General features: G+C 41.7%; 1 protein-coding gene across 1 annotated transcript; it reads right to left on the reverse strand.

Moving 5' to 3' along the window:
- Positions 1–211: 211 nt before the first annotated feature.
- klhl22 (kelch-like family member 22) lies at positions 212–12,781 on the reverse strand. The gene is made up of 8 exons (XM_072682409.1): positions 12,690–12,781; positions 10,404–10,708; positions 9,642–9,807; positions 8,632–8,976; positions 8,093–8,502; positions 5,563–5,755; positions 5,246–5,479; positions 212–4,276 (listed from the first exon to the last, which is right to left on the reverse strand). The coding sequence occupies exons 2-8, from the start codon at positions 10,628–10,630 to the stop codon at positions 3,932–3,934; spliced, it is 1,920 nt and encodes a 639-aa protein (XP_072538510.1). The 5' UTR covers positions 10,631–10,708; positions 12,690–12,781; the 3' UTR covers positions 212–3,931.
- Positions 12,782–13,304: the final 523 nt, after the last annotated feature.

A 13,304-nucleotide genomic window follows, 5' to 3' on the forward strand; every position in this document is an offset into this window, starting at 1 on the left:
CTGGAATGATGGTGCGCCATTCAATACTCGGGGTGGTGATCATCCAGCGTCCTGACCTCACTAACATTCTTCCCTGGACAGTAGAGACAGTTACTCCAACAAAAGCAGGATAGTAATACCCTTTAATACCCTCGATAAAAAAAAGCAATGAATGAAGGTCCCAGTACTTCATAATGATCTGAATTGATGTCTCTCTAACTTCCACAGCTTTAAGGGCAGAAACAGTACAATGAATTTAGTTTTTTTTTTAAAAAGGAAATTTTTAATATTCCCAACGAGTAAAACAGTTACAGTTAAAACATCATGAGTTTTCCTTCACGCCGTCATCAGTTACATGAAAAACAAATGTAAACAAAACCAGTGGATTGTTCTATACGTTGTTAAAGTCAAACTTATTTGGCATTAAAAACTCCAAAATATGTTAAATAGATTCCCATATTCCATGTTAAAAAGAACTTGTTTCATTGGTTCATTAATTACTCAAATTCATTTGTTATATTGTTATTATCTAACTTTGCAACTGGTTGCAATGGGCTGGAAAACCCCCCAAAACAATACAGATTCAATTAAGATCAAGTGATGCGACGTGTCAAAAAGCCAAATGTAATAAAAGCTAATCCGCAACTCAAAACCCCAAGCAGTGACAACGGCAGTAAATTAGGACAACTCACAAGAGATCTCCACTTCCTGTGGTGGAGTTCCGTCTGCAAGTCGAAAATTAAACCACATCCCTTCAGTGCTGAGAGGTTTATTTATAAAGCAAAGAAAACAGAGAAGAAGAAGGAGAAAACTACCTGGACATCTATTCTGTTTCAACCAGAGACCCATCACCTGGACACACATGCATAGTAAGCTCCTCATTTTCATCCTTATAAGCCATCAAAGCTGAATGGAGGTGGGAGCATTTAGCCTGCAGTGGTGAGAAGTTCCATTTCTGACCAGCTGGTTAACCAGGTATGGTCCAACCCCACAACCCCAACAATCAAACCCCAACAATCAACCCCCAACAATCAACCCCCAACAATCAAACCTCAACAATCAACCCCCAACAATCAAACCTCAACAATTAAACCCCCAACAATCAAACCTCAACAATCAAACCCCAACAATCAAACCCCAACAATCAAACCTCAACAATTAAACCCCCAACAATCAAACCTCAACAATCAAACCCCAACAATCAAACCTCAACAATTAAACCCCCAACAATCAAACCCCAACAATCAAACCCCAACAATCAAACCTCAACAATTAAACCCCCAACAATCAAACCTCAACAATCAAACCTCAACAATTAAACCCCCAACAATCAAACCTCAACAATCAAACCTCAACAATCAAACCCCAACAATTAAACCCCCAACAATCAAACCTCAACAATCAAACCTCAACAATCAAACCCCAACAATCAAACCTCAACAATCAAACCTCAACAATCAAACCCCAACAATCAAACCTCAACAATCAAACCTCAACAATCAAACCTCAACAATTAAAGCCCAACAATTAAACCCCCAACAATTAAACCCCCAACAATTAACCCCCAACAATCAAACCCCCAACATCTACTACTTGAAGATTAGAATTGGGTGGAGAAGAAGGAAGAAAAGGCACGGTCAGTGCAAACCAAACTCTAGTGTTAAAGTGCGTGTACAGCAGTATCATCACAATCACCTCGATTCAGCTCGACACATTCTCATAAAGTCACTGCTGGTTAAGATTTGGACACAGAGCAGAAAACACAAATACGCACATCAACAACCACCACGAGCACAGGCCTGGTTTTGGAGATCGTGGCTTCCAAACCACTTCACCTCAACTGCCCAGATGCAGACAATAAATTACACACAGCTGTCGAAAAGAAACACAGTAAAAGGAGGCAGATCATGCAGACAGAACACCCTTGCCATCAAGCAGAGCAGAGCGTCTGCCCTTATTGCTCTGGATTTCAATAAATAAATGGCGGTTTGTGATGATGGGAGAAGGTGGCCATGCTTCTTTCAGCAGTAACACATTCAACCATGCTGTGGAAATTATTATATTATTAATTATATTATTCTTATCTGACTGTATTCTCCCTGAGGTCAGCCACAATCTCAGTGGGTTTATGGACCAGTCAAAAGATGTTTACCCTTTAAAATGTTATTGTGCCTACGTAGAAGAACTCTGCTCTGATTGGCTGTATTGCAACTCAATTCTTTTCAACAAACCGTAAACTGAATCAGCCTCATAATTCATCAAAGCGCGGCACTGAATCATTTCAACCTCTTTATCCACTGTGGCAGTGAGGAGGCAGAGACAGCCCTAACGACTGAAGCACGCTGTCCTAATCAGCTCCAGATGGCGTATAAAAGGGCTTGGTGTGGCTCACAGTGGGGTAGAGAGACCTAGGTGAGCACACTGGGCAATAGCCTCCATATAGGAATAGTGGCAGAGACACTCCTGCCCTTAGAGTCTACTGGGCTTAGACATGTTTATTTAGGTGTTGTGTGGAGCACTAGGTACAGTGGTCCAATTTGGACCACCAATTATCCAACTCATACATTCTCATCCACCCCCCACCCCGCATGCAACGCCCTCACCACTCGTCCCCTTCAACACGTGCACAGTCAAGCCACCACAGTGAAGCTCTGTGGGGGGAGAGCGCCATCTGCCCAATGATGCTCTCTCTGGGCCTTGGCTCCCTACGGCTAGCAGAATGACTGGGATTCGAACCAGCGAATCATAGTGAACTGCTATCTGATGATAGTTACAGCGCCTTAGTCCGCTGGACCCCTTGGGCCCCCGTCTTCACTGTTTGACAATGTAAATCTGGCAGAATTTTCTGATGAATGAACCAATAGAAATGCTCCAAAATGACATTTCCATTAAAACCTCAGAACATTTTTTTCCTTTTCTTGTAAAGTTGCCGATTTGGAGATCACAATAACACTCCATTTTGAACTTGCTGTTTCTGCAGCTTAGCATATGCAATTGTACTGTAATTCTACTAGCGAGTTGTATGTTTTAAAACTTTATGTTTACACTGCACTTTCACTTCAGAAATTCAATAAAAAATAATTTGGGTTCTCTGTGATATTGTCCCTCATCTGGAACAGCTGGAACGCCTGAAGCAAAGCTGGACGTCAACATTAGTTTCAAACACTAGAGGTCAGGCTAAAGGACAGTGCAGTTCACTAGCAGTTGTGGGGGAGCAGGAAGATGAGCAAATGAACGAATGAATGCCAAACGAAATGCGAAAAGTCTGGACAGACGCTAATCAGTACGGACAGACGGTTAACTGTGCTAACTGCTAACTCTGTGGAATGTTCTACACTCAGCTACCACCGTCTAATGACCACTACGACTTAAACCACTGAAACTGAAGGAGCGATTAACCAAACATATCAAAAACACTAAAGTAAGTGAACTGAAGAAGAAAAGAAAATATCAGTAGTATCAGTAGTACTTGTACACTTGGATTACTATGTATGGCGCTAAATGCATAATGAGTGATATAAGGACGTTTGCATAAATGTCAGAGCACTGGTGTGCTGAATCAGTTATGAGTCATGCACATGCCTAAGATGATGTTGGTAAAAACAAACAAACAAATAAACAAACGAAAATATAGTACTCTGGAAGGCCCATTCCTAATTGTACATGCGATTTCTGAAAAAACGAAGGAAAAAAGTGCAGGTCATGAAACCTTTCTCAAAGCAAAAAGATCATTTCTCTTAATATAACAAAAAAGAACTCTCTGAACAAAATAAAGAGCAAATATGCTGCAGTTATTCCACATATTAGACACAATAAATAGTACAGTCCAATTAATTCTTATCTGATCTCGCCAATTAAACACGTCACACATCAACAATGCATGAAGCATATCGGACACTGGATTGCGCAGATTTAAAAAAAACCCTCCCTTCGCCGGCTGGTGGACACCCTGTCAGCCGTCATCGCTGGAGTTGTCCGAATCATCCCAGTCCACCTCCTCCCAAGACGATTTGGCTCTCTGCTCCCAGCTCTGGGCCTGAGCCAGGGTGTTCCTGGGCACCAGGGCCACGCAGGCCGACAGGCCGGACACACGTTCGTCCAGAGATGTGCCGCTCTGCCAGTGGTCCTCCTCAGGGTCATAGATGTGCACATATTTCATGCGACTGCCTTTGTCATGCGACCGTCCACCCAAGATGTAGATCCGGCCATCTAAAACGGCCATGCCTGGCTCTCCGTGGCCGGCTGGGAGGGGGCACACCACTGACCATACGTCTGCTGTTGGGTTATAGCACCCCACCTGCAAGCACACCAGCGGCATGACATCTACTATCTACTGTACATACAGTTTAATACACAAGACATTTGAATACATAAACGTACAAATATTAGACATTCTGATTCTTTATCTAGTATAAATGATTCAATATCTGCTGTAATTAATTCAGTATCTGCTATAAATGATTCTGTAACTGCTACAAATGAATCAGTATCTATTATTTAGTTTTATTTATTATTAATGTGCTATTAATGACTTAGTATCTATTATATATGGATTCTGCATCTACTGTAAATGATTCAGTAACTGTTATGAATTCAGCAATGAGTACCTATTAAAAAAAATCAGTATATACTAAAAAGTATCCAGTAGATGCTATACATGATTCAGTACCTACTATATAGGATTCAGTAAAAATGTTGCATCAATTATAAAAGATTCTGTATCTACTGTAAATAATTCAGTACCTTCTATAAAGTGTTCGGTAACTGCTAAAATGATTCAGTTTATACTATTAATGAATCAGTGTCTACGATAAATGATTTGGTATCTACGATAAATGATTCAGTATCTACGATAAATGATTCAGTATCTATAATAAATTATTTAGTATCAATTATAAATTATTCTGCATTGATTCAGTTTATACTATTAATATCTATGATAAATGATTCAGTATCTACTACAAATGATTTAGTAACTACTATAAATGATTCAGTATCTACTATCAATGATTCTGTTTTTACAATAAATTATTCAGTAACAGCTATTAATGGTTCAGTAACTAAAATTGTTAAGTATCTATTATAAATGATTCTGTGTCTATTATACATGAGTATTATACATTCAGTAACTACCATAAATGATTCGGTATCAACTGTATTTTGACTGCTATGAAACTAATATATGACTTGAACTGTTTGACGAGTTCACAGGGTTAATCGAGCACTGGGGCAAAACAATTTTTTTATCCTGACACACAATCCGCACCCTGAGGACGTCCCGTCTGTAGCCACAGCCATCGTTGCTGCCTCCGATCACGTAAGCGCGCCCATTCAGTGCCGCCATCCCATGCCAGGCTCGTTCCACTGGGCCCTCGGAACACACACTCCACCAGTTATCCTGAGGGTCGTAGCAGTAGGTCTCCTTTAGATAAGCCATTCCTCGACGACCACAGGCAATGTAGATCTTTCCGTCCACCACTGCTCCAGCATGGGCGTACACCTGCAGGGGAAATGTCTTTTGTAACATCAAAAAATCTGATACGCAGCTGATGCTAGCAGTTGTCCCATCAAATTCAATAGTACCTCTCGTTTGAGCGGGGCCACGTATTCCCAGATGTTTGTACGAGGGTCATAGCGCTCAACACAGTCCAGCTCATTGCTGTAGTCGCGCCCGCCGATAGCGTAGATGTAGTCGCCTACTACACACACACAATGGTCCGCATGCTGCTGCCGCAAGGATTCAATATTACACCAGGTATTGTGTCGAGGATCATACCTGTGAAAATGAGAAATACCCGAGGAATGTCACATTCACACACAATATATCTCAACTGTCATGCAAAAGGCTTGTATCTCCATTTTCACTGTTTTCTTTTTTACATGATGTGAATCTGAAAAATGTTTTTATAATGTGTCAGAATTTTTATGATGAAGGGGCTCCAAGTGGTCTTATTCGCTACCACTAAAGCACAGAGGTTGTGAGATCGAATCCCGAGCCATGCCGCTTCGCAATTGGCAGCTGAAGTCTGAGAGAGTACAATTGGCCACGCTCTCTCTGGGTGGGTAGATGGCGCACTCGCCCCTCACAGGCATCTGTTAGCCGGTGTGGTGGAGCTGGGGACCCGGTGCTTAGGCCAAGATATTTTCTTACAACATAGTACAGATGCCACCTTTAATATTTGGAATTGCCACTTATATTCAATACTTTCAATGCTTTTAAAACGGAACGCTTCTGCTCAATACGTCAGCCCAAATAATACAAGATGTGATTAGGCTGTAGACAAACCATTAGCAGTTTTTAAATGCGTTGCTGATTATGGCTACTGCATCCAAATATCTGATCATGAATGTGAAAAGCTTTTAATGCTCCCCTCCTTAGAGTCCTGCGGGCCCCATTATGTCATTCTAAAAATCCTGTGAATGCAAGCAAAAGAAATGTTTGTGTGTGGTGTTATAAGCTACCCTCACACACCATAACACCTCACAGCAGGTCTAATCTGGTTCTAACCTGGTGTTAAAAAGAAATGACTGTTCACCCAGTGCACTGGGACTAATAGCATGTTTTGCTTGAACTTCTAATTGCTAGTGAAGCTTCACTGGCTTTTTGGAGAGACCTGCAATGACAGTGAATGTTTGAGATGTATATGTATTGTAGTTCAAGATCTGGTTTCATAAATAAATCCGAGGGGGAAAGTGTGAGGTTTGCTGGAGCAGCCTCAGAAGGCTTATCAGGGACATCTATGGTCAGAACTATTAACCAAATACATGCTGTGAAGCCTACATTTCAAAGACTGAAAAGGAGACGCTGGAAGTTATTCACACACACACACAAATGTCTGTGTTTTAAAGGGCAGACTACATCAGCCGTGCCATGGTTTAGTGTGGCAGAACTTTGACAAAGCTTGTGTTAATTCCTACTAGTGGCTTAATGTGGTGCTGTTATAGACACTGTAGATGTTGCCTCTAACTGAGAGAAGTTCTGAAATTGACTGAAACAGAAAAAACACTGATTTAAAACATATGGAAATGTGTTTTCCTTGGCACAGTTGAATAACACTGTTGTTCCTCTTTCAAAAGAAAATCCAGGAGAACCAAAACAGAGCTCAAACCGGGTCAATTCCAAAAACCCCAAACTGTTACATCACAGTCTTCACTCGTTATATTTACACCCCCAAAAATCCACACAATCCCAACCCACTAGTGGAAGCCATAATAAAGCTGGAAAATTGCTAAAATGCAACAGCAACCTCAGAACAAAACATGGTGTTGTTCATACTAGAGAGCAGCTCATCACCTCCGGACCCTGCTAGGTCAGGAAATACGGGTTGCTACGTCAACCAGATTTCGTGACTACCCCTTTTCCTGTGCCAGTGTCCACAGAAGGGTACCTCAAACTTGGCATGCAATGACGTCGGGGGAAAGCAAACAGGGATCTTTACTAGACTAAAAGCTAAAAAGCATTTACCATCTTTTCTCTCCATCATCCGCTCCCTTGAAAGCAAACTGGACTACCTCAGATAAACCGACCTGGAGCTAAACACACATCACAAGGGAAACCGCAGTAAGTCTCGGGAAAGCCAACCCAGGGGAAGTGAGGGCTAGGCTAAAAGCTAACGGCTACAATCTATTCAGCTGATAAGACTTGGGAAAAATTACAGTGTTTTTGTTACAGTGTTAAAACTCTGCTATAATATGCGGCTTCTGTTGTAAAGCAGCCAATAAAAGCAGAGCTTATCATTTTTTTCACAAGGCCTCCGTAAAAGAAAAATCAGCATTTTATTCTAAAGGCAAAATAACAGGGTTGTAAACAGGGTTGTAAAAACCCTATTTAAGCATTTTCACCCCAACTGAAGTCACAGCTTACTAGTTATACTAAAAACACTCAATAAATGCATTCTTTAGCATCTTCACAGCATGTTTTTGAGGTCAATAGATTTTCTGTTCCTTTACTGAGCTCAGGCAAACGTCTCAATGCCAAATGAATTAATGTATATGGCAGACAGAGATAATGCCAAGCATTCCCTTTATGGGAGGGTCTAATCTTGAGCTACCATGTATGTAAATGCAGCAGTTACTAACACTTAATCCAGTGTGGTACACTTCTTTTACTCACCTCCAGCAACGGGATTCGGCACGGAAGCCGCTGCTGTTCTTGTCTCCCCCAACCAGGTAAATGAAGTTGTTTAAGACAGCAATGCCCATGTTGGACATGCGAGGAGCACGCTCTGCCCCAAGACTGCGCCACTCCCCCCAGGATGGATGGAATGCTTGGATGCGTTCCTCGTTGTCAGCTGGCGGGCCCGACGAATACATGCCTCCAAATCCCAGAATGCACAAGGAGCTGGAGCGAGGCTGAGTGAGAGGGCTCTGCATGACTGGCTGCCACAGCTCCTGACTGTGATAGCGGAGTGCGGCGGAGACGGAGTCCCGCAGAGGGCAGGGCTTCAGACGGTTGTAGAGGCGCTGCAGGATGGCTTTCTCCATCAGACAGAAACGCACCGCCTCCAACATCAGCAAGGGTTCCTGACCAGACCAATACTCAATTACTCAATTACTAAGTTACTCATAATACTCAATAATCATTTTCTTGGGAAGTTTTCGCTCTGGTGCCACAAATGCCACAACTATACGATATATGCATTCTTACTATACCTCTATAAACACTTCTGCCTTGGTTCCTCCCACCTGAAGACTCCCCTGATCTATATCCACCTCCTCTGGGCTGTAGTGGTAGTGCAGAGCGGCCTCGAACACCTCGTACTCTGAGCTCACCTGCAGCTCGTCGCTGGACAGCACACGCAGAACCTTCTCTGCGGGAAGCTGGCGATAAACAGATGTGCGAGAGAATGTCTGGATGTTTTTTAGAAGATACGAGCGCACCTTCTCCCCTAGCTGGTCTAAACCGTAGATGTCAGCAAGCTTCTCCACCTCCAGGATGTTGTCATCGTCCAGCCAGGAGAAGAGGAACTCACAGCAGAAGCCAATCACATCCCGGACCTAGTCATGAAAAACAAAACCACATAAGGACAGCAAGGACAGATTCATTTCGGTGCGTGAAGATATTTAGCTACATTTACCAAACAAATTTGATTATAAAAAAAAAGACCTGGCATTACTTAGCAACTCAACAAGGTTTGAAGCAAGTGTGCTGGACATAAGATTTAAGATTTCGTAGCTACATTAAAGTACATTCACAGTTAAACAGTCTTATAAGGCTGGGATACGAAAACTAGCATAGTTTTCCCCGATAATTTCCCAGTAGACGTACTGATTTAGTTACTGCCACAAGCAAGAAATGGGCCAAGCCATCATAGCCAGTGTCAGCTCATTACAGAACACCTGATTTTGCTCTCTCTCAGTCTCTTTCTCCTTGACTGCCTTTGATTATGTATGCATTTAATATAGTAAAAATACATTTCTGATTCCGTATGAAGCACTTAGAGTAATCACCAGACAAATATGAGCCAATAAAGAATATGAAAACTGAACAAGCCTCTTTCAGTTAGTGCTGATGATTTTAATGCTACAAATGCAGGCCTACTGCATCAATATCAGTGCATGTACACGGCCTGGGATCTCCATTGAGGTTAAAGAGTTAAACCCTTAATTTAATCCCATCATAATCAATCCCTGAGAACGCAACCTGTTCTTAAAGGGCACACCTGCATCAGTGTAGCAGCACACAGGACCTCCTGCACCGTTTCCAGATCCAGCTCCAGCTCAGATGTGTAAATGAAGTCCAGAAGTTTGGTCATGGCAGTGTGCGTGACTCCATGAATGGTGATCTCGGTCTGCTGCATCTCTCGCAATCCCCCAGCAAACATACCTCTGAAAGAGAACAGAAGAGACTGTAGGAATACCGCATTTCCCTGAATAATAAGATATAGATGTGGGCATCATGGAGCTTCATCATATGGACAAAAGTATTGGGACACCTGTTCATTAATTGTTTCTTGTGAAATCAAGGGTATTTAAATAAAAAAGTTAAGTAATAAAAAGAGTTTATCCCGCTTCTGTCGGAGTAACTATCTCTATTGTCCTGGGAAGAAGGCTTTCTACTAGATTTAGGAGCACTGCTGTGAGGATTTGATTGCATTCAGCGACATGGATGACCACCACCCCACCTCATCCCCAACACATCCCAAATCAACCATCATTCAAGAGAACAACTCCACAGCTCAATGATGGGGACTTTATGCTCCTCTAGGCATCAATTTATTAAAATAAGTTATTATTATTATTATAAGTATTATTAATTCATATTAAAGAATTACGTTAAATTATTATTATAATTATTATAAAGTTGCAAATATGTCTAACACATCTGACAATAAAACATCATTAAAAACACAGATTTCAAACTTTTCAACTGAAGAAATTATTATTAGAAACGATCCTCAAACTGTTAATGCACTACTACTGACCTGAAGTAGCCACAAGAAGCTGCCAGCAGGATGCGATGAGCTTGAATGGGTCGTCCCTCCACCAGCAGTACCACATCAAAAAGAATGCCCCCTTCACGCAGAGCGAGGAGCCCATCCAAGAGCTCTCGGGAGTGGCTACCGCTGCAGAACTTCTGCCTGGCGCACGGCTGCCCAGGTCTTACACCCCGTCCTGCCCTGACCGGGCCGGCGTCCACGTCGTCGGCCATTTCTGCACCACAAGACGCAAGGCCTTGTCCTGCTGATCACATCGCTTGCAATCCTGAGACGTGTGGATTGTCACATTACTGAGAAAAGAGAAGGAGCACAGAAACATGTGGTGAAAAAACAACAACAAATGAATATTTAATGGATTTTTTTTATGTATTTATAAATTTAATGCATCTGAAAGCTCCTTTACAGACATTTCCTCACATAAAACGTCACTATGAATGCAGGGCCTGATGCCTGGGACTCTGTTTAACTAACAGACAGAGTTAGTTTTTGTCCTAAAACATATTTTTTAATCTATTAACGGCAAAGATAAATATGCAAGGCATTCTCAAGGCAAAATCCTCTCCAATAAAACTTGATGTATCACTATTCTACCACAGATAGAGCCCCACAAGACATGTGCAGGATTGCTGGTTGTTTTGGATAGTAAACAAAATGGCCAGCTATATATTTGTGTCGTAAATACTGCGACCCTCGGCTCCATTCACCACCACTGTAAAGAAATCTCAGCCAGTAAATTTCTCATCAATGGATCATTTTATTCTAAACCAATCTGAGCGACTTCGCAGGCATCTGTATGTACGACTGATGTATGCAGAAATGTTGAAACATGGGTGCAATCCCTCTTTAAGTCAAACAATAAACTGCGTATCTGCTGACCTAGTAAAGAAACTGAAAGTACTGGAAAGCACAAAAGCTATAAAACAAAAGGAAAAAGAAAAACATCAGCTAACAAAGCAGTGATGCAGATGCAGATTTACTGGCTGTGTTGGATGGTAAGTATAAGTATGGCCACTTCTGTGTTGCAGACACTGGGAGTCCTGGTTCCCTTCACCACCACTGTAAAGAAATCTCAGCCAGTAAATTTCTCAACAATGGATCATTTTATTCTAAACCAATCTGAGCGACTTCGCAGGCATCTGTATGTACGACTGATGTATGCAGAAATGTTGAAACATGGGTGCAATCCCTCTTTAAGTCAAACAATAAACTGCATATCTGCTGACCTAGTAAAGAAACTGAAAGTAGCTGTAAAACAAAAAGAAAAAAAAAAAAACTCAGAAAGTCAGAACATCAGCTAACAAAGCAGTGATGCAGATGCAGATTCACTGGCTGTGTTGGATGGTAAGTATAAGTATGGCCACTTCTGTGTTGCAGACACTGGGAGTCCTGGTTCCCTTCACCACCACTGTGAAGAAATCTCAGCCAGTAAATTTCTCATCAATGGATCATTTTATTCTAAACCAATCTGAGCGACTTCGCAGGCATCTGTATGTACAACTGATGTATGCAGAAATGTTGAAACATGGGTGCAATCCCTCTTTAAGTCAAACAATAAACGTATCTGCTGACCTAGTAAAGAAACTGAAAGTAGCTATAAAACAAAAAGAAAAAAAAAACTCAGAAAGTCAGAACATCAGCTAACAAAGCAGTGATGCAGATGCAGATTCACTGGCTGTGTTGGATGGTAAGTATAAGTATGGCCTCTTCTGTGTTGCAGACACTGGGAGTCCTGGTTCCCTTCACCACCACTGTGAAGAAATCTCAGCCAGTAAATTTCTCATCAATGGATCATTTTATTCTAAACCAAACCCAGTGACTTGGTATATCTCTCAACCAGGGAATTATGTAGACATTTTGAAAAATGGGTGAAATTCCTCTTTAAATGTTGAGAGTTCAAACAATTGACTCAGTCAAGAAACTGAAAGCACTGCTTGTACTAAGGCAAAATAAATAATAAAAAAAAATACACTGAAACATATAGATAGATAGCCAACGTTAGCCAACTAAGCAATGATTGTTTTCGTTAAAATATAGTAAAATATGAGCAATATTTGTAGCTAATGCTCCCCTACGGTTCAGCTAGCTACCGCAGACTGGGCGAAGACGATGGGAACACCTGTACCACTGCAACAAGGTGGCTAACGAGCTAATGCTAATGCTAACGCGCTGTGTCTGCGCCTCGTTAGCGTTACACAGAGTGTTCCAGGACAGCCGCATCCAGCTAAAAGTCAAGCGAAAGAATAAATAGGTGAATAAAACAAGGAAACCTACAACTATACAGGCTGACACCTCGCAGCAAGGCTTAGAGGGTTGAAAGTCGGCAGTCAGCGCTGACAGTTGACATTTGGTTTGCGACATTCGATTCATGAATCAATCGGTTCGTTTGAACAAGTGAACAGGACGGACCGATTCACAGCTCCACAGTCCATGGAGCGCAGCAATGACGATATCTACTCTGTGCTGTCGTTGGCATTAGCTACATTAATCAAATTACAATAATGATAGACGTAACAGAAATGCTTCACTCTAAGAAATTATGGGACTTTGTTTGACTGACATTGATTCACTTTTCTCTCTATAGTCTGCACCGGCCGTCCTTTATCTGTGTGTGTGTGCGTTCAGCCTAATGCTTAAAGTAAGAACGGTGACTTTTAAGATTGCTATATTTTATAAATAAGGGTTTTACTCGTGAATCAGTGAATCGCGGAAACTGGAATCATTAAAACATCCAGTTCAAAAGAATCGGTTCCACGAATTGACTCAAACATCCCGTCCCTACATTAGCCAGCTAAGCCAGCGCTGTGTTTACATTTGCCAGCTGACTCTCACTTCCGTTCACATCGTTAAAAGACCCTGCATACTGTAAAAACAACAGCACAGACGTTA

Source organism: Salminus brasiliensis, chromosome 6, assembly GCF_030463535.1.
Source record: "Salminus brasiliensis chromosome 6, fSalBra1.hap2, whole genome shotgun sequence".
Lineage (NCBI taxonomy): Eukaryota > Metazoa > Chordata > Actinopteri > Characiformes > Bryconidae > Salminus > Salminus brasiliensis.

Bases quoted from the DNA above. Each gene is read 5' to 3' on its own strand.
- klhl22 (XM_072682409.1), bottom strand. From the start codon at position 10,630: ATGGCCGACGACGTGGACGCCGGCCCGGTCAGGGCAGGACGGGGTGTA. The intron at 5,756-8,092 runs GTGAGTAAAAGA...TCATTTTCACAG, and splicing joins GCCGAATCCCGTTGCTGGAG to GTATGATCCTCGACACAATA. The intron at 4,277-5,245 runs GTGCGGATTGTG...GTGTGCTTGCAG, and splicing joins ACAGACGGGACGTCCTCAGG to GTGGGGTGCTATAACCCAAC.